Source organism: Lepidochelys kempii, chromosome 21 (assembly GCF_965140285.1).
Source record: "Lepidochelys kempii isolate rLepKem1 chromosome 21, rLepKem1.hap1, whole genome shotgun sequence".
NCBI classification, from domain to species: Eukaryota; Metazoa; Chordata; order Testudines; family Cheloniidae; genus Lepidochelys; species Lepidochelys kempii.
The window spans coordinates 1369231-1390030 of record NC_136400.1 but is presented as its reverse complement, the minus strand read 5'-3'; the positions used below and the strand labels follow the sequence as shown (position 1 = coordinate 1390030).

General features: G+C 40.4%; 1 protein-coding gene across 1 annotated transcript in view; it reads right to left on the bottom strand.

The window, feature by feature from the left end:
- The window catches only part of RSBN1 (round spermatid basic protein 1), a 53882-nt gene that overhangs the window by 25787 nt on the left and 7295 nt on the right, over positions 1 to 20800 (bottom strand). The window contains exon 2 of the mRNA XM_073319657.2: positions 18112 to 18782. Coding sequence (XP_073175758.1) covers positions 18112 to 18782 — 671 coding nt within the window. The remainder of the gene's footprint in view (positions 1 to 18111; positions 18783 to 20800) is intronic.

Below are 20800 nucleotides of genomic sequence, written 5' to 3'. Positions count from 1 at the left end.
TTTCCCTGTTTGCTGTAGAGGATGTTGATCAGGTGATTCCGCAGTTTCTTTGAGAGCGTGTGGCACAAGCTGTCAGCATAGTCTGTGTGGTATGTAGATTGTAATGGATTTTTTACCTTCAGTCCTTTTGGTACAATATCCATCTGTTTGCATTTGGAAAGGAAGATGATGTCTGTCTGTATCTGTACAAGTTTTTTCATGCAGTTGATAGATTTCCACTCCATACGGCTAAATGCAGTGCCTTGCATAATGACAGGTTTCAGAGTAACAGCCGTGTTAGTCTGTATTCGCAAAAAGAAAAGGAGTACTTGTGGCACCTTAGAGACTAACCAATTTATTTGAGCATGAGCTTTCGTGAGCTACAGCTCACTTCATTGGATGCATACCGTGGAAACTGCAGAAGACATTATATACACAGAGACCATGAAACAATACCTCCTCGCACCCCACTCTCCTGCTGGTAATAGCCCGTTGCCAACTGTGCCCACATATCTATTCAGGGGACACCATCACAGGGCCTAATAACATCAGCCACACCAGCAGAGGCTCGTTCACCTGCACATCCACCAATGTGATATATGCCATCATGTGCCAGCAATGCCCCTCTGCCATGTACATTGGTCAAACTGGACAATCTCTACGTAAAAGAATAAATGGACACAAATCAGATGTCAAGAATTATAACATTCATAAACCAGTCGGAGAACACTTCAATCTCTCTGGTCACGCAATCACAGACATGAAGGTCGCTATCTTACAACAAAAAAACTTCAAATCCAGACTCCAGCGAGAAACTGCTGAATTGGAATTCATTTGCAAATTGGATACTATTAATTTAGGCTTAAATAGAGACTGGGAGTGGCTAAGTCATTATGCAAGGTAGCCTATTTCCCCTTGTTTTTCCCACCCCCCACCCCCGACGTTCTGGTTAAACTTGGATTTATGCTGAAAATGGCCCACCTTGACTATCATGCACATTGTGGGAGAGTGGTCACTTTGGATGAGCTATTATCAGCAGGAGAGTGAGTTTGTGTGTGTATGGGGGTTGGGGGGGTGAGAAAACCTGTATTTGTGCTGGAAATGGCCCACCTTGATTTTCATACACATTGTGAGGAGAGTGGTCACTTTGGATAAGCAATTACCAGCAGGAGAGAGAGTTTGTGTGTGTGGTTTTTGGAGGGGGGTGAGAAAACCTGGATTTGTGCTGGAAATGGCCCACCTTGATTATCATACACATTTTAAAGAGAGTGGTCACTTTGGATGGGCTATTACCAGCAGGAGAGTGAGGTTGTGGTGGGGGGGTGGGCGGAGGGTGAGAAAAACCTGGATTTGTGCTGGAAATGGCCCAACTTGATGATCACTTTAGATAAGCTAGTACCAGCAGGACAGTGGGGTGGGAGGAGGTATTGTTTCATATTCTCTGTGTATATATAAAGTCTGCTGCAGTTTCCACGGTATGCATCTGATGAAGTGAGCTGTAGCTCACGAAAGCTCATGCTCAAATAAATTGGTTAGTCTCTAAGGTGCCACAAGTCCTCCTGATATTCAAGTAATGTTTAAGAAAAGTGTTGTAAATGAGTTCCAATAGCTCATAGATTAGGAACCCAATTTTATGGAGTTCCAGGGGCTTCTGTATAGATTATTTAGGTTAAATCTTTCTGTCTACCCAATGGGACTCAGTGCTCAGTCTGGAACATACCATCAGAGAGGCTTAGTTTTGCAGTTCTCAAACTGTGGATTTGTGTCTCTAGGGATAACATGCTTGTTAACAGCAAAAATGTTTTAAAATAAATATACAGAGGAGAAATAAGACCTCAACCCTATTGTCCCTCTGCAAATGTATACACAGAGAGGCAATCTCTTACCTCTCTCTAGAAGTAGAAAGTTTCAAAAAGTTCAATGAATAGAAGATCGTTGGGGGTGGAATAGATCTGGACAAGGAGAAGTAGTCTGGAGATAAATGTGAGAAGGGAGGGATAGACAGTAGAAACAAAAGTGAAACTGTTTGACCAGCATATTCCAGAAGTCTTGAGGTCTTTCTGACTGTGGCCTTCATGGATTTGAGATCTACAATACCATTCTCTCCCTAGAAGGGGAAACCTTTAATGGCAGCAGGCCATAAAAGAGACCCAGTTTGGGAATATTTTAATGAAGTTCTTCTACCTGTGGGGAAGACAGGCATGCGTGCAAAATGCAAACAGTGCAACAAAGAAATGATCCTTCTCAGGAGGATGCTGTGTTGAAGATGATGAAAGGAACATGTCTGAACATGCAGGATCTTCAGATTGGTAAGATTTTTTAATTTCATACTTCTTTCTTAAGGACTGCCTGTCTTCCTTCTGGACTATTCTTGAATTCTCATGTTTGAGCAAAACAAAATAAATAAAAAAAATAAAAATAAAAAGATTATATAGTAGTTACTCTATGGTACTATCATTTTAGATGCAGTTGTGATAAAATATAAATAGCTGAAATAGGAAGATCCTCCTTTTACAATTTCACCTTTAAAGTAGTACTGAGTGTCATTGAATGCAATGAGTAATACTAATAATTAAATAACTGCATTGACTTAATTTTGTTTAGGAGAATCCATCCTCAACATACAGGATTCTGAAGCCTATCCAGCTTCAAGATCACCATCATTTTCTACAGTTTCAGAGTTATCTACCAATGATAGTGTTTGTCACATCATGTATGTCACATGACCACAGTATATATCACCTGTAGCAAAAAGAAAACTCTCCATAATCCAGAAATCACCATAGATAAATTTGTGATAAAAATCAGCAGATTGCGTGCTCCCCCCCCCCCCGAAATAAAAGGGTAACTGATTTAAAAAATTGCCCGGTTTGTTTATGCAACAAACTCTCCTTTCCATCTGATTGAGAACCCACACTTCATTAACATGGTTCAGTCATTAAGACCAGGATACAGTCCACCCAACAGAGCAGATGTTGCAGGTAAACTGTTGGACAAAGTGTATAAAATAAATTTAGCAGTATGCAAAAGGTCTAGAGGTTAAAATTGTTAACCTGAGTCTTGATGGGTTGAGTGATGATGATCCTGTTGTATGTGCTTGTAAGACAAGAGAAGGGAATGTCTTCCTTACAGAAACAATTGATACATCAGGAAATGCACACACAGCAGAATACTTACAAGAAGCAGCAGTAAAAGCTATAACAAACTGAAAAAAAAAATTCAAATGTCTAGTATGCAGCTTGGTCACAGACAATGCTACAGATGTATGCAAGACGAGAAGTTATTTAGAAGAGAGTCCCAAGCTAATAACATACAGTTGCAGTTCTCATTTGATGCACCTCCTAGCCAAAGACTTCAGTGTTCCAGAAATAAAGGCTAATGGAAGTATTTTGCAATTTCAACAACATAACCACTCTGTAGCTGCTGCTCAAAAAAGTGGGAGGAACCAAGCTAACTCTCCCACAAGATGTACGATGGAACTCAGTAGTGGACCGTTTTGAGCACTAGATCAAGAACTGGCCTAATGTGATGACAGTTTGTGAACAAAATCGTGAAAAAAATAGATTGCACTGTCACAGCCAAAGTTCTCAATATCGGGCTTAAGAGAAATGTTGAACTCCTGCAGACCCTGAAGCCTATTTCTGTAGCTTTCAACAAAATGCAGGGAAATAGCTGTTTTATTGCTGATGCTGTTGAAATCTGGAAGGAACTGAATGAGATCTTAAGAGAGAAATATGCAATGAGAGTGTTGAGTTATAAACGTTAAAAAATGAATAGGAGAAGCACCATCTCCAGCTCATTTTCTTGCAAATATTCTCAATACTCGATACATCAGAGTCAAACCTTAACTACTGAAGAAGAGGAGTTAGCAGTGACATGGACTTCCAGCAATTATCCCTCCATTATACCAACTATAATAAAACTTCAGAGCTAAGGGTGAACCATTCAAGAAATGGACGTTTGCTGACGTTTTAAAGAAAGTCACATCAGTGAACTGGTGGAAATCAATTAAGCACTTGGATTCAGAGACTGTTGAGGTGATAGTCTCACTTTTAACAGCAGTAGCTTCTTCTGTCACTGTAGAAAGAATATTTTCTTCCTTTGGACTAATTGATTCAAAATTGATAAATTGTTTGGGACCTGAAAAAGCAGGAAAGCTTGTTTTTCTTTTCCAGATTATGAACAGGAAAATGAAGGTGAAGATGACTGCGTTAGCTGCAGAAGCCAATATTTTAAGTTTCTCATGCTGATCTGGTTGACAGTCTATTTAATTTTTTTTTTTTTTTACACTATTTCGTTTAACTATTTTAGTTAACAATTTTAACAAAAACAAATCTGATTTAAAAAAACTTGGATGTTTAAGTAAATTCAAATGTTTGTTTTGTTAAAATATTATGTTAGCTATTGAAGAAAAAAAATCCAGACTACAAAATGTTGTTTTAGTTACATAAAAATTTTAATGTCTGGTGAGGTTCTCCTAATACAGCATGGCAAGAAAATGCTCCAAATATTAATGATTAACCTGTTGAATTGGAGATATTTATGAAATCATTGAGAGGTGAACTATCTGCTTCAGTTAACTTTGGTAAATGAAGTAACCAATCATTCATTTTCTGATATAGCTGTAAAACTAATCCAAAAAGTTTTCAAAATAAATCACTTAAAAATGTATAGTGTACACCTTTGAAAAATGAAACCTACATCTGAGTTGTGGAGAATATGTATTAAGTTATACCAAACAAGAATGTACATTTATTTAGAAATCCATGATCAAATAGAGTCTTCCTGACTAGTGATTTAAATCAAATCCACCTTGTTCAGAGCTAGTATGGGAATAGAATAAAGCAGAAGAAACTAAATTCTGTAGTCCTTTAGCAAACTACCAATCTAGCAGTAGATTGAAGAAAAACAAAGATTTGGAGAATATGAAGTCCCTAGGCTAGCCAAGATGGGGTCAAGTCAGAATAGCGAAGTAGGCGGTACAGTAATTTATACCAGCTGAGAATCTGGCCCTTTAAGGTTCACCTTTAGATCATTCAGAGGTTCATCAGTATTTTGCAGGTTCTGCTGATGAAGCCAAAAGGGACAGGCTTTATCTGGAAGTGATATACACTCACAAGATGTAGTTTTCTCTGAACTAAAGCAAGGGAAAATTTCCAGCTGACAAAAGACAAACATCTGACTGATACTTATTCCAATCTGAAGAAAAAATAAAATAAACCTAGATAGTGTTATATGTTACTGCATAAATTATAATTCTGGATCCAAATCTTGAAATAAATGTTTTTATTTCTGACATACAAAATGTTAGATCACACTAGTTTCAAAGAACAAGTATATTGCTGAATTATTTCAAAATTTGACAAGTTTCTTGTAAAAAAAAAAAATCAAAGAAAACAGCTAATTTTTTTAAGTGTTTTTCTACTGTATGTGGGCCTTCTGTTTTAAGATTTATGGAACATGAAGTAGGTACCACTTACCCTTACCTTATGTGCCAGCTAACAATATCTTTCAAGAGACCATCTACTAGCTAGGGATTTCCAGACTGCAGCATTCTCCAGCAGCTATTCTTCCTCGGCCCTTATACTGGGGCTTGCAAAGAGGAAGATGAATGTGACCCATTAAGAGCACCCCAATGCCAGCTGGCACACTTGTCATGATGATACCCAAAAGGTGCATGTAATATCACTGGAAAAATAACAACTCACTGATAATTAATATTCTTGTGTGATGTATGTATAGTAAACCCAAAAAGGACTTCATAGATATGTATTTGATAAGCAGTGCCTAAGCCAGGGTAGTCAGCAGGTGGACCACAAACAAAATCTGGGCCACCAGACATTTTTGAACAGACCACAAAATATTTTAGTTTAATTATTGGTTTTATTATTATTTTCTCTGGAGTCTGTACCTTAACTATACTTTGACCAAGAAATTTGGGCCTTGATAAAAAAATTGATTACCCCAACCTAAGCCATGCCTGTTCCAGACTAAGGAATGTGTCTTCAATGTAAATTAAGTAAAGCGTGACCAAAGAGAGGCTCAATTATACACATGGCAAACAAAGACATCAGGGGAACAAGCAGGGAAAGAGGACCACTTAATCTCAACAGGGGACAGAGACTGCACCTCCAGGAAGTCTTCCTGCTACTCGAAGCAGGGTCAGTGAACTTTGGGAAGATGTAAGCAGAAAGAAACACTATTTTGGCATCTTCCACCAACAGAAACAAAACAAAGCAAAAACAAAAACAGCACCACACATACAACCTTTCACAAAGCTTGAAGTGCCCGGCCAGAAAGTCTGGTCAGCCATGCTGGAAAAGAGAAACTTCTTCGAACAAAAGACTCTAGTTTGTTAAATCAGGTTTTAATCTTATATTTTTACTTTGTTTGATTGTAACCCTATTACTTACACTTGGTATCACTTAACCCATCCTTTTTTTTAAATGCTTGTTTTACTGAATTTTTTTATGGTGTTTTGATTAAACTAGCATTTGTTAAACTGGTGGGTCCTGTCTAAGAAAACAGCAAACTTAACTTCTGTAAGTGTTCAGCAAGAGGGCTGGACACTACAGGGCAGATGGATTGGGGGAAATTTAGGACTGGGAAGCTGTTGCGGTCACCAAGCAAGGAATAACCAAGGCTGGTGGAAGCAAGGGCAAGGCTATTTTGCTGTGAGCATGTTGCTGGTGTCAGGGCTCTGAATCTAGGCTGCACAGCACAGAGACAACTAGGATTACAGTCCTGGTGGTGAGATAGTCCCTTACTTGTCTGTTGAACCCCAAAACCGTCAAAATGCAGAAGTGATGTCATGTCAAAAGGAGAATCCTCCCACAATGGGAGAATCCCTAGCAGGTAGCTTACAGCCCGTCTCTGATCCTTTTGTGGCACATGAGCAGTGTCATGGGACAGAATCTGACCAGTAGCCCCCAGTTTAAACAGGTCAGTGGTGATGTCAAACATATGGAATGTCACTTCACTGTGCAAGTTTTATTTATGCACTAAACATACCATAGGAAGTTTGGGTGGCCAAAACAGAGTTTAATGATAGTGATGCAGACCGTGTCTGCTAAAGGAAAAGGAAATTTTAATGTTTAGATTGGCACCCAGCCAAACTCCAGCAACAAGACCTGTCTCAACTTTTGAGTATAGTTTATTTCCCAGTGAGACTTTGCTTGTTGGTTACTTTGTGCTTGCCTTCTTGTGATCTCTTAGATATGTACCTTTCCTCCCCTCCCCAAAAAGTTACTCATTTTCACTTTACACAGCCTCATCCCTCTTCTTTCAGAGGCAGATAAGTGACTGGGTCATTTGTCTGTGCACACTAACAAGATGACGACTAACCATGAGAGCATGCTGTCCAGAAGGAGTCCCTCTTGTTTTTAACTTAAGCATTTGCTTCTGAGCAAGCATTTGTGACCACCTCACCCTCGACAACTACAAGGGCTCACTGCTTTGAGTTAATTATAAAATCACTAGATGGCAGTTTCTTCATCCCACTAGGTGCTTGGGCTAGAGTTTTAGGCACCCTTTTAAGTGGGACAGAAGGTACTAATAATCTCACACTTTAAGCAACATTTATTACTCTTAAAACACCAAAGTTATTCACTCCATACTGGTAACATGTTGAGTAAAGAGGGAGTTTAGGGTTCTATCTTGGATCAGCTTCTGACTTATAATGGACCAAATTTCATTCTTTACTCTCCCTTCAATGTTGGTAGCAGTGTGATGGTGAGGTTAATAAAAAAAAAAGAGTAGAACTAGTTATAAAGAACTATCACAGTGTTTATTGGTCTTATGGAATAGCTGCATGATTAGCATAGGAAAAGTGGGTCATAGAGGAAGGAATGAGTAAGCATAAGAATGACAGACAATTTTAGATAATCCCTATTAATGCAGAGAATAGGTCTTCACTTGTTTCTGAAATGCATCATTCTTGACTACCCCCAAAACATATCTAAGTTTCCACTACTTGGAAAAATCACTAATATTTACCTAGTTGTAAAGTAGAGGAGGCTAAGGGTATTGGTGTTCGTAAAGCCTTAAGCCATTTGAAAGGAAGGCACACTAGAAGTGAAAAAATATGCATGTTCTAGGAAAAAGTTATAGCTTTTAAATTGTATATTAATTAGTGGGGTAATAGTTTAGACCTCTCCTCTCCCCCCATTGGCACAGATGGAATAAGCAGCACACTTCCTCCTAGCATGTACCCTCCAACATCTACATAAATCTAGAGTCTGATATTATGCCTCTTGAAGTTAACTGTTAATTGGCCAAGGTACTCTAACATGCTCTTGACACTTGAATGAAAAAAAAAATGGCAGTTTAAGATACACAATGCAGTTGATTTGACATTTTGGAAGCCAGCCATTTGAGTACTTGGGCAGGAAGCTGAAAGTAAGAACACAAACAAGCTTACTACTTGAAAGCAGAAAGGTGGAAACAAGAACAAAAGAAATTTGGTTAAGCCATTCCAGGAGGTTTTTTTTTTCTCCCCCCGCACTTGGTGAATGACAATCATTTAGAATTAGAGAAGTAGTGTGGACATTAAACAAGTCTTGCTAGCTTTTAAAAATGTGTTAAGTCTAATTAAGTTTCACATAGAAGCTTAACACAATATATTTTCTGTAAGAAGTTTAAATTGCCCAATAATTAGCACATTATGTAAACAGAACAAGCTTTTGTTCAAGAAAGTAAGAGCAAAGTTAGTCTTGGACATTTCTGGAGGCAGTCAAATCAGATATAGAGAAGGTAGTTTTACAACACTTGTGTTAACATCTGATGTGCTGATATTTTAAAAGAAAAGGCAGGTAAGATAAAAATTATAATCTCATCTCTTTATATTGTTTGTGTTACAAGAATGGGCAGAACGGTCTTATTTCTCTACACTCTATAGCGATAACTGATTGAACCCTTAAGTATTTCCTTAAAACAAAAAAGGCAAACTATTAACAATTAACTCATAACGGAGGATATTCAGCTGCAGGAATTAAAGTATCATTGTTATATCTAATACAAAAAGAAAAGGAGTACTTGTGGCACCTTAGAGACTAACCAATTTATTAGAGCATAAGCTTTCGTGAGCTACAGCTCACTTCATCAGATGCATATCGTGGAAACTGCAGCAGACTTTATATATTCTCTGTGTATATATAGTCTGCTGCAGTTTCCACGATATGCATCTGATGAAGTGAGCTGTAGCTCACGAAAGCTTATGCTCTAATAAATTGGTTAGTCTCTAAGGTGCCACAAGTACTCCTTTTCTTTTTGCGAATACAGACTAACACGGCTGTTACTCTGAAATACATCTAATACAGCATCCCCAACAGAGTTTAAGAGAAATTGGTGAAAGGAAGCAAAAATAAAAATGAGAAACATTCAGGCTTTATATGAGCAAAAATATTTCATTTCAGATATACATGTCTTACACTGCAAAGAAAATAAACCATCTCTACCAAAGAGGGAAGATGAACAAACTTAACCCCTTTGCTTTTAGGGAGTGAAAAAAAATATATATATAGGCTTCCAGATTGCCTTACAAGGCAGGTGCATTCAACCATTGCTAGCACTAGTCTCTCTTCACACAGAACTGGTTTCAAAGTTGGATTTAAAAACATTTAGTAAGATTGTCTCTCATGACTAGTTAAAAACCAGACAATGCAATTTAACCCATGTTAAGACACCTTGTTCTCACTTCCCCAGAGAGGCCAGCAAGAAGCATTTGCTCTCTAGAGTTGTTTGTTTTAGGTACCCAAATCAAAACTAGTTCTCTGAAGAGGGCATCTTCCGATTTTGTGGGTCAGCTAGCTTTGAGACAGTGATGCTCACTTACTAAAATAAGTTATTCAGACCCCAGATCTAATACAGCTCTGGAAGAACTTGCTGGAGCTGATGTGCGCCAGAACAAAATAGAATTGCTAACTAGATTCAGATTATAGAATCTTTATTGATCAACATGCCAGAAATAACGGTAAGATTCTCAGATTCTAGGTCAAGACTTTGGTGCTGGAAGAAAATGTGTTGCATATTTGAAGAGCAAAGTTAACAAGTAACTCCAGCTACCCTCTACCTCACCAAAAATAGATATTTTCATGAAGATTTGGTTCAGGCTGACACTTTGAAGAGTACAAGCCTCTTTCAAAGGCCCAAATATAAGCAGTTTTTTAGATCTCTGGAGTTTCAACTGCAAAATTCCACTGAACTGCACTGTCAAGATGTTCAACTAAGCCAATTACATAGGAATATACTACCATAAGTTTAAGTTCTGCAGAGACATTAATTTTAAGATCCTGTAAATAAAGTAAATTCTGTACATAGCCTAATTCCTACTACAGCAATGGCCACAATACTCAAGCTACCAATCTGGGCAGTTTTATTGCCAAATGAGTAGAGAGACTAATGAATGTGCTTTTAGGAAGCTTCTTAACCCTAGAGGTGGTCCCTCCACATCAAGAGGTAGATATTCACAGGACCGTGTTACAAAACTTATGCCACCGTGCTCTCTTCTGTAGACACAGAACTTCAGTTCTCTCTAGCACCTTTCAAGAACAGTAAGTTTTAAAAGTTGTAACTGCTTTCTATAATTTAGAAACAGTTTAGGGCTTACCTACATGGTCCCATAGTAATCAGACTACAGACAGTGTAAACTGCAGCATGCATTAGCATACTGTGCTGTAACTCTCCCTTAGGGACCTGACCTAGAGGTACAAACTAAAAGGCTCCTACTTTGCATTAATGGATTCCTGTTTTAGGTCACACTAGCAGCATCCACACAGGAGAGTTAGTGTGTAGCACACTAGTGTATGCTTCAACTTACAACCCTGTAGTCCTAACTGCTGGGCTATGCAGACGCAGCCTTTTAGTCAAACATACAACTCTACATTCTCACGACAGCTTGATTGATGTGACAAAGCTAAGTGTGTACTTTAAGAATTTAGAGGTTGTACACTATGCTTCTGGGATTGTGTCAAACTTTTCTTCAGGGCTTGTCTGGTTTTTATAGTGTTTGATGTGCTGGGTGTAATCCACTCCTTACTTCTCTTCCGCCTGTAGCTTAGACAGGCTTCACTGCTGTTTATAAATTGCTGTTACTTTGTCCTACTTCTTGCTGATCTCATCTGCATTCCCCTCCTCTTCATCAAGGTCTGCAAGTGCTTGAAACCTGTTCTTTAATTGCAGAATGAAGGCTCTCTCTCTATTTCAGAGGACTTTAGCTTGTCAATGTCATAATGTCTGTGTCCCTTGTTTGGTGGTCCCACACTTCAGTTTTAGCTTGATGGAGGCTGTCACAAGGTGGTGGTCACTGCCAACATCTCCCTCCACCCCCTCTCACATCTGTCAGTGAGCCTCACCATTGAGCATATCATGATCAATGGCCAATCTGGTTCTTATCTCTACCATTTGGAGAACACCATGGTCAGCTTGTGAATTTCACAATGTTCAAAGAGGGTTCCCCCGATGATTAGGTCATTCATATTACAGAAACCAACAAGCCTTTCTTCTTTTTCATTCATGGTGCCACACCCATGTCTTCCCATTGCTCGGTCATCATTTGTGTTGTCCTTACCGACCTGGCATTCAGGTCTCCTATGAGGATAATTAGGTCGTGACATGGGTACTCTCCCTAACTTTGCCTGTAGTTAAGGTAGAATTTGTTCTTTACTTCATCACTGTCATTTGTCAGAGCACATCACTGAATCAGGGTGATATTATGTTTCCCTTTCAGTCTGAGTCTCGTAAGTCTGCTGCTGATGGATTTCCATTCAGGCAGGGAATACTCCACTCTCTTCTTCAAACAGGATGCAACACCCTCATGGTGTTGTCCATCATCCCACCCAGAAAACAGTAAAGTTTCTCTCAAGGCTGCTGTTAATCTTCCTGATCCCATTTATCTGCTCTCACTGACACCCAGGATGTGTAAGCTGTAGTTTCTCATCTCTGCTGTGACCTGAGCTAGCTTCCCTGTTTCATATATTGTCGGTATGTTCCAAAAAACAAGTTTGGTTTTTGTCTTGGTGTTGAGCACTTCAGTCTTCATGCCAGTGGCTTCCTTTCAGCTTTCACCACTGGACAAATACCATGAGCAGTATAGCAAGGCATATTAGGAAGTCAAACTCCTTGTGAGAGTGGACAAACTGCATTACGTTGGCAATCCGGCAACACAAGGAGAGGATGCAGCTGCTTGTGATGAACAAGGAACTGTCTACAAAATGACATGGCTTATCAGTGGTAAATGGCAGACACCAAACACACACTACTCAGAAACAAGGACACCTACTAGCAACTGAAAAAGAAGAAACGCACTGGGCATTTCAAAGAATTGCTGAACAGGGAGACACCTAAAGAGGAAGCAAACATCCAGGAGGCAGAAGAAGATCTTGATATCAACAAGACACCCCAACTAAGAAGAAATAATTCAAGCCATCAAATTTTTTTTTTTTATTTTTTTTTTTTTTAAAAAGGGAAAGCTCCTGGCAAAGAAACTTGAATGCAGAATTGTTCAAGGTAAATCCTAAATTAGCAGCATCTATAGAATCATAGAAGATTAGGGTTGGAAGAGACCTCAGGAGATCTAGTCCAATCCCCTGCTCAAAGCAGGACCAACACCAACTAAGTCATCCCAGCCAGGGCTTTGTCAAGAGAGGCCTTAAAAGCCTCTAAGGTACATAACAGTAAGACTCAGATGGCCTGACCAGCTTAAACACCTCTCACGTGTGTCATTTTCCCCCCCCCCCAATTATAATTGGAAAACTAATGACTCATTGATCTTTATTACTGCATGGTGTATGTATTGTTAACCTACAAAGAATGATATAAATGTGCAACTAAGATGTGTTTTAACCACACTTGTCAAGGGGAAGCCGATAAATACCTTTTTCCAGACCAAAAAAAGGGCCAACATCCCAAGCCAGGTGTGACCAAGGACAGTGTGCTATTCATTTGTAGCAAAGATTGCAGAAAGATTAACTGCATTGTAAAAAAATCAAAGGTGGGAGGAGAAGCCATCATGGCATCTACACTAGACAGCATAGTACCTGCACTGAGCAAAGGAACGGAACTTTATCTAGGAATACACTTCAGAAGAATAAATTTCAAAGGTTTGATGACTAAAGAGGGGAGAGAAAACTTATTTTATCCATCATCTAAGGAAGGAAGGAAACCAAGGTCTTTGAGCTCAGTGTGTTGAGCCCTGGCTAAAGAATGGGTTGGCTAGCCATCCTGGAAGAATGACTATGGTGAGCAACACTGAACAAAACATTTGTTAAGTGAGTTTTAGTCTTAGAAGTATATTTTTAATTTTGTTTGTAACTACTTTTATCCTTCTTCCTTATACTCAGAATCACTTAAACATACATCCTTTTGTTAAGGAACTTGCTTTAACTTTTACCATAAGCCAACTCAGTTATTTGACTGAAGTAGGTGGCTTGTCATCCCACTAATTGAATAAGCTGCTGTGTACTCTCTTTAAAGCAGCAAACTTGATAATGGTCTGTGGGTGCTACAGTCAGAAGGGATTGAGCACTGCAGAGAAAGATGTTTTTGAGGAGAACTCAGGATTGGGAGGGTGTTAGTATCAGCCCTGCAAGGAGTAACCAGTCTGGTGGAAGCCAGGGTGAGATCACTGTGCTGCGAGCATGCTGATGTCAGAGTTCTGAACCAAAAATGCACAACAGAGGCACCCTGGGTTACAGGGCAGGTTTTAACAAAATTCTTTACTGGACTGGACTGACCTGTAGAACATCAAAACTGCTCCAACTTTTTGATTCAGTGGTCATAGTCCATTTATGCATTCATTTAGCTGGCAATTTCCAACCATCAAGGGTTATTGTAGGCACTAAAAATCAAGCAATTGAGTTGCTGGAGGGTACAATAGCAAAAAGACTGCAGACAAGACTTCTATGAATCTTATTTCTGTAGGTTAAATAGTTTTCTGACAGCAAAGCATAGGTTACAGATGTCAATATTATTACAAACATTTAAGTTCTTGCTGCTGAGTAGCCATTTGTGTTTACCAATTCCAGACCAATTAGAGTTCACTCTGTGCATGGAGTGTTGTAAACCCTCTTTAGCGCTGTCAACACTTCAAAACACTTATCCCTTGAAGTGCACACATTTGTCCTAGCTCTCATTGAGCCAGTATGAGTATACCAGCATACCACGGTAGCATGGGTAGGGTATATACTCCGTTTCAGGCAGGTCTGTACTTGGCCCAGCTAAGCCATGCCTCTGCAGCTGCTACCCGTGCTACTGCAGCTACTCGGGTATTTATACCCATGCTAGCTTAATAAGAACTAGCAAAAATAGCTGTACGCAAGCAGGGGGTGGAGTGGGGGAGGGAAACCCCTACCCTGTAGTATAGGCATAGCCAAAAAGTCATAATGGTAGCAGGAAATGCACAGATCTGGCAACACGAACTGAAAATTCTGTTAACACCTGCTGAAAGACTAGCTCACAGCTAAACGTGCTTTGGCATAAGTGGATAATAAATATTGTTTCATTAGGTAAACCTCACCTCCATTTAAAATGTTTAAGGAAGACAAGTTTGGTATTTTATTTGTTCACAGGAATAGTTTTTAGTCTCAAATGGGAACAATGAATATAGATTTGGCCAATGCTTCTACCACAGAGTCGTCCTGTTTTGTCAACACTTTCTTCTGTGGTGTTGCCTCTTCCCCATCCCAAGTACAGAGGGCTGACTTCTCAATCTTTAGATTAAAAAACCACAACTAAATTTTCAAGTTGTTTTTTACAACATGGCAAATGTATGCATCCTCTGCCATGCATTTCTTAGGTGGCTTCAATAGACCTGGCTTATTTTGCAAGTTAGGTAACATGCTGTTGTGCTTCTGCCTCTTGTAAGGTTAAATAGGATTTTATAAGGATAAAAAAGCCTTAAAGGAATAAAACCACCACCAAAAACAAAAACTATGAATGTCAAAATCCAAGATGCTTTTTGTTTTGCATGTTTCTCCATGAGGTCGTGCCACCTTGCGACCTCTCTGTATCAGCCTTGCCTGCTCTCTCTACTGTAGAGAGAGCTTTAGAGATATTCTAATATTTACAATTCTACTTTGTATACTTATTGTAGGTGGAAATAGGAGACATTGAGAAGCCTGAGTTAACACAGCACATGGACAAATCCAGTAACTCACTAGTAAAGTATGAGCTGTGCAAATAGATTGAACAAAAGTGTGATGTCGCTAATTTACAAAGAACGAAAGTAATAAGGCCTCGGAACATCAACTGGAGAAATAGAGAGAAACAGGTTAGGTCATGAGTAGTATATAAATTTGACTCCTGAATGGGTAACTTTATGGCAAAAGGACCTGTTGAGAACTGGATATCCTACAGACTCAAATATTTAGCTGCAAAATGATCCAACATAGAAACAGCCTTTGAAATCTGAGTCTGGGGCAAAATCCTGATTGTTTTTGAATAACTGGTTCCTAGCTTTGTTATTGGCTCATTCAACTCAAGGCTCAGGGAAAGGCAAGCTTCTTTTCCAGCTTTATGTGCTTTACCAGCTCAATTTAAACAATGGGCCTTGCTTGAAAAAGTGTCTTTTCAGAGCAAATTAGATGTAGCTGATTTCCCCAAGCAAGACTCCTAAATCAAAGTTAATCCAAACTAATCCTGTATTCCTCATCTATCCAAGACTCTTGCATAAAAAACAATGAATTCTAGGTATAAGAATGGAGACTGGGCCCACAGAGGGATAATGCAAGTCTTCCCAGATGGAACGCCTGCCAAAAAGTTAATGGAAAGTTAGGATTCCAAATAAAAGACGGAGATTAGGGGGTTGGGGGGGGGCGAAGTGGACGACCACCAACGATTAATAAGCAGGCTAGGTGATGTGTTTGAATGTCACTGGAGCACGTCCCCACTTTGAGAGTGACTTTACAGATTAGCCAGCATCATCTAGTATGGCCAACATTTGTTTTGTAATATGAATTTTAAGTGGTTTCCAGTTTGTTTTAAATGCCAAATTTTTCCTACAACAAACATTACTAGAGCATATGGAAGTCAGTTATGTTTGCAGGCATCTATTACAGTCTTGTAAATTTTACTTTCCTATCACAAGTAAAATACTGATGTTTACTGATTAAAAGACAGGCTAACAAGTGCCCAGAATAGCAAGTTCCCATGACACTATTACTGTGTTATATTTTAGATCAGGACTGAAGCAGATTCTCTTGGGAAAACTAGAGTTTGAAGTTACTGTATAAACAGTCAAACTAAGTTATATTGACTTTATCAGAGCTTGAAAATATCTACACAACACGGGTGATTAGAAGCCTATTGCTGGCAAATAGAGGGCCTAAACCAGGGGTGGGAAAACTTTTTGGCCTGAGAGCCAAATCTGGAGATGGAAATTGTATGGCAGGCCATGAATGCTCACAAAATTGGGATTGGTGCAGGAGTGGGCGAGGCCAGAGGAGTTCAGGGTGCGGGAGGGGGGCGGAGGGCTCTGGCTGGTGGTGCAGCGGTTTGGGGTGCAGGAGGGTTCCCCAAGTGGGGAATCAAGCAGTTCGGGGGGAAATCAGGGTTGGGACACGGGATGGGCTCAGGCTCTGTGTGGTGCTTACTTTAAGCAGCTCCCGGAAGCAGCAGCACGTCCCCCCTCCAGATCCTACATGGAGGCACTGCCCCATCCACAGGCGCTGCCACTGCAGCTCTCATGGGCTGCAGTTCTCAGCCAATGGGAGCTGCAGGGATGGCACTTGGGGTGGAGGCAGTGTGTAGTGTCCCCTGGCTGCCCTTACCTATAGGAGTCAGAGGGGGGACATGCTGCTACTTCCTGGAGCCGCAGCATTCATGCGCAGCCCCTGACCCCACATCCTGGCTGAAGTGGGGCAAGCCCCAGATCCTGCTCCCCAGCAGGAGCTCAAGGCCCACATTAAAATCTGCTGGCAGGCTGGATGTGGCCCGTGGGCTGTAGTTTGCCCACCCCAGCCTAAACAATCCATCTTTGCAGTTTTTAAAAAAGTTCCCATCCCTTATGGATGTGCGACTTTGCTGCTGTTCTTATTTTTCACAAGCAGCTGCTTAAAGTTAACAAAACTGGTTTATTTTAGTGCTACTATATGTTGCCCAGGGGAGGCTTCTGAAGTCTCATTTTTAGTTGCTGCTGCTTGTGAAAACTAGGAACACTAGAAAAGGCAGGTACTGGACCTATTAACAGGGAGAAGGATCCACTAAATGGAAGGCTGGGGAAGGAATAGCTTAGTATAGTGTTTCTCAAACTGGGGTCCTTAAGGGAACTCCTCGTGGGCCACAGGCCTTGCTGATCAACTCAACTTCCCCCCCCCCCCCCCAAGCTACTGAAGCCAAACCAGGAGATTTTAGGCACTAAAAGTTTGATGGGGCAGTGGGGCTAAGGCAGGCTCCCTGTCTGTCCTGGTCACACGCTGCTTGTGGAAGCTGCCAGCACATTCCTGTGGCCCTGCAGGCAGCTTCCCGAGCACTGACTCTGTGGCTCCCATTGGCCATGAACTGCAGCAGTGGTGCTTGTGATCAGGGGCAGCGTGCAGACACCCCCTGGCCTCCCCTTCTTAGGAGTCACTGCCAGAGAGATGTGCCAGTCACTTTTGGGAGCCGCTTGAGGTAAGTGCCATTGGGCTGGAACCCGAACCCCTCACCTCCTCCTGCACCAATCCCAGCCCAGATCCTGCACCCAACCCTGCCCCCACCCCACACGCAAACTCCCTCCCAAGGCCTGCACTCCAAACCGATGAAAGTGAGTGAGGGGGGGCAGAGAGAGAGGTAGGACCAGGGGTTGGAGGGCCCCAAAAATGTTTAAATCAAAGTGGGGGTCCCTTGGGTTGCTAAAGTTTGAGAACTACTGTCTTAGTACAGAGACCTCTGTACTAGTCAGTAGGCTCTGGAATGGGGATTAAGGTTTTAAAAATTTCCTAATCAGACATGAATGCAAAAGATAGAGCTTCCCCAAGTACAGGCCAGGGACAACAACCTGGTACAAATACCATCATCTTCCCCAGTGGGTGGGGAGAAGAGGCTTCAAGATAAAATCCATGGATATTTGTATCACTCATCTCTTGTCCATCAGTATAAATCCAGAGACTAACAAAAAAAATTGTTGAATCTTCATACGTTTAAGAACATTTACGTTACCTGAGTGTGAAAATTTGAAATAGTCGTCGTTTCTATGTCCTTCTTGCCCAGGATTTCCATTTTCACTGGAGTGTTAGGGAAATTAAAAGCAAAATAATCCAGGAAGTCTGGCAAATAGGCAGCTGCCCCATGTACTATGGCTAAAGCATAGTAGGCTGCATTTTTCTCATTTTCACTGAATGACAAAGCAAGAAATTCTTCTGCAAATCTCTCCATCTCCACTGGAGACAAAAATGAGAGTTCATCCATGTAGGCATGAAGGACCAAAGCACCACCATTAGACTGATGTTCTTCATGAATAAAGTTACTAAATTTAGTGCCAGTTTTCAAGAAACTGCTGCGAACAGAGTGCTCTTGGTGAGTCATAAATGGTGTCTGAACTCCCTGGGGTACCCGATATTCCTGCATTCCCAAATTCAGTCGACACAGCTGCTCATCTTTCAGGTACCTGAAAGATTCCTTGTTCACTTCTGAGTTGTCACTCTGTCCTTGAGTCAGAATCTCTTTGTTGATGCGAGTAAGTCCGGCACAAACTGTTTGTACTTCTTTGTTGTACATTTTAAGGCGTTTCCCTCTCATATCCTCCCGGTGTTTCTTTTTCTTCTTTTTCTTTATCTTCTTCATAATAAGACTGTCTGCTCGCTGGGTTTTGCCATTTTCATCTGGAGTTTCTGGCAAAAAACAAAAACAATGGGAAGATTAGAGTTCTACAGTTATAGCAGATTTATCCAAAAAGGAATTAAGAAAAATGCAACACTTCCTAAAGCCACTTTTTTCAGAAAACTATTAGCAGGTTTCATATTGGTTGAATTTATTATATTAGCATGTTTGCTTTTGGATTGGCATACATGTAACAAAAAGCTGCATTTGATTACATAAAACACTAAGAAAAGCAACATCTAGTTACTATACAAAATCTTGAATGAAGAAGATCTGGCAGAATCAGAAACTGGAACATTTATTTAAAGAATCCAAAACAAATGAGGAACTATAAGTATCTTTGTTAAGAAATTTTGATTTAACTAATGACATTTTTAAGCTAGCTATTTATTTAAAAAACTCAGAGGCATCCTAAGTGCATCTTACAATTAACACAATAAATCATTGCAATCTAGGAAAGACTAGAAGCTCCACAAAATAGAAACCAAATAAGTGAAAGAAGCTAGTGTGGGTAAGAGTTAAACATTTAGGTCCCACTCTCGCAGGTGGTGTGCAAGCAGGCATACTATGCAGAGCAACTTGCAGATCTGGGGCCAGGACAAGAGTGTGAGGAAGGAAGGGTAAAGAAAAAACAAAACCCATCACCACTCTAATGTGGTAAAAAAAGAGACTATTAGTACAAGAGTTTATAGTAATATTTAAAAGGAAAAATTACTAAACTGACTAATCAAAGTTAAGTCTTCAAAGCCAAAAAAGCCTGTGGAAACATCTGGCAGGAAGATGGAGAAACTGCAAATGAGCCCAAGTTACACTAAGACGCATGAGATTATTGTCCTTAAGAAAAAAGGACCCACACACACCCCAAACGCTTTATACACTTCAGTAATCTACTTTCAATATGAGAATGCACATTCAAAATGTAATAACTTGAGTCCAAAATGCAACAGACCTTTCTCTGAATGTAGCATCAACCTAGTTATTTCAAAACATAACTTGCTGGAAAAATATTATGATGTTAACATTCCCATTGTATGTATAAACTCCATGTTGTGTGTAGGTTTCAGAGTAGCAGCCGTGTTAGCCTGTATTCGCAAAAAGAAAAGGAGTACTTGTGGCACCTTAAATTTGTTAGTCTCTAAGGTGCCACATGATGTGTGTAGAGGCTAGAGGGGAGCAGAAGATAGGAACTGAAGTACCCCTGTTACCCCATGGTCCTTGCAGTTCTTGGCCTCACTGCTGAATGCCAGTTAGTTTAACAGGGTGGTAAGTGATACAGGACTGAAGTTGAGACCCAAAAAACTTATTTCATAAAGGGGTCAAAGCCAATTAGACAGGAGTTTTGTTTTTTTAAATCCCTACTAAGCTTGCTGGATTCACACTGGTGAAAGGCTGTGCAGCTCACTGGCAATGCCCTAAGGCTGCCAATAAATATATGATCCAAAGTCAATGGAAGGACTCCCATTAAGGGCATGATCCAGAGCTGTTGAGATTAAGTGCTAACCTAGGAGTGGCTCCTACAGATGCCTATATTTAATATATCACTTATGTGGTGTTGACTTCACAACCAACATTAAAGTAGGGAATGCAAGAATTAATGCTACTTGTGCAGCTTCAGTTCACCCTTCACTTGTGCATATACAATATATAGTCTTCAGTTACATGATCACATATTGTTTCCCACATGGATTATCTGGATCTAACCACAGGACCTTCACACATGCTCCTTACACTTGTGCTAAAAGAGTAACTGGTACTGAAGGGAGTGTGCCTGGTATACCCCGAGAAGGCTGTGATAGGCAGACAGTAGCAGTCTGGGATTCAGGATGTGGGGAACTGCAGAAGCAGCCACCTCCATCCCTTTTCAGCCCAATTCTCCCTATCCCTCTTCAGACCCAACCACATTCTCTATCTATTCTCAGTCCCATCCCTGACCCCACCCCCCACCCCATTTTTTCTCCTCCAGGCCAGGTGTCATAGCTGCCTATTGTGGCTAGCAGGAGAAACTGCAGTTGTTACCCCCAGCCACACT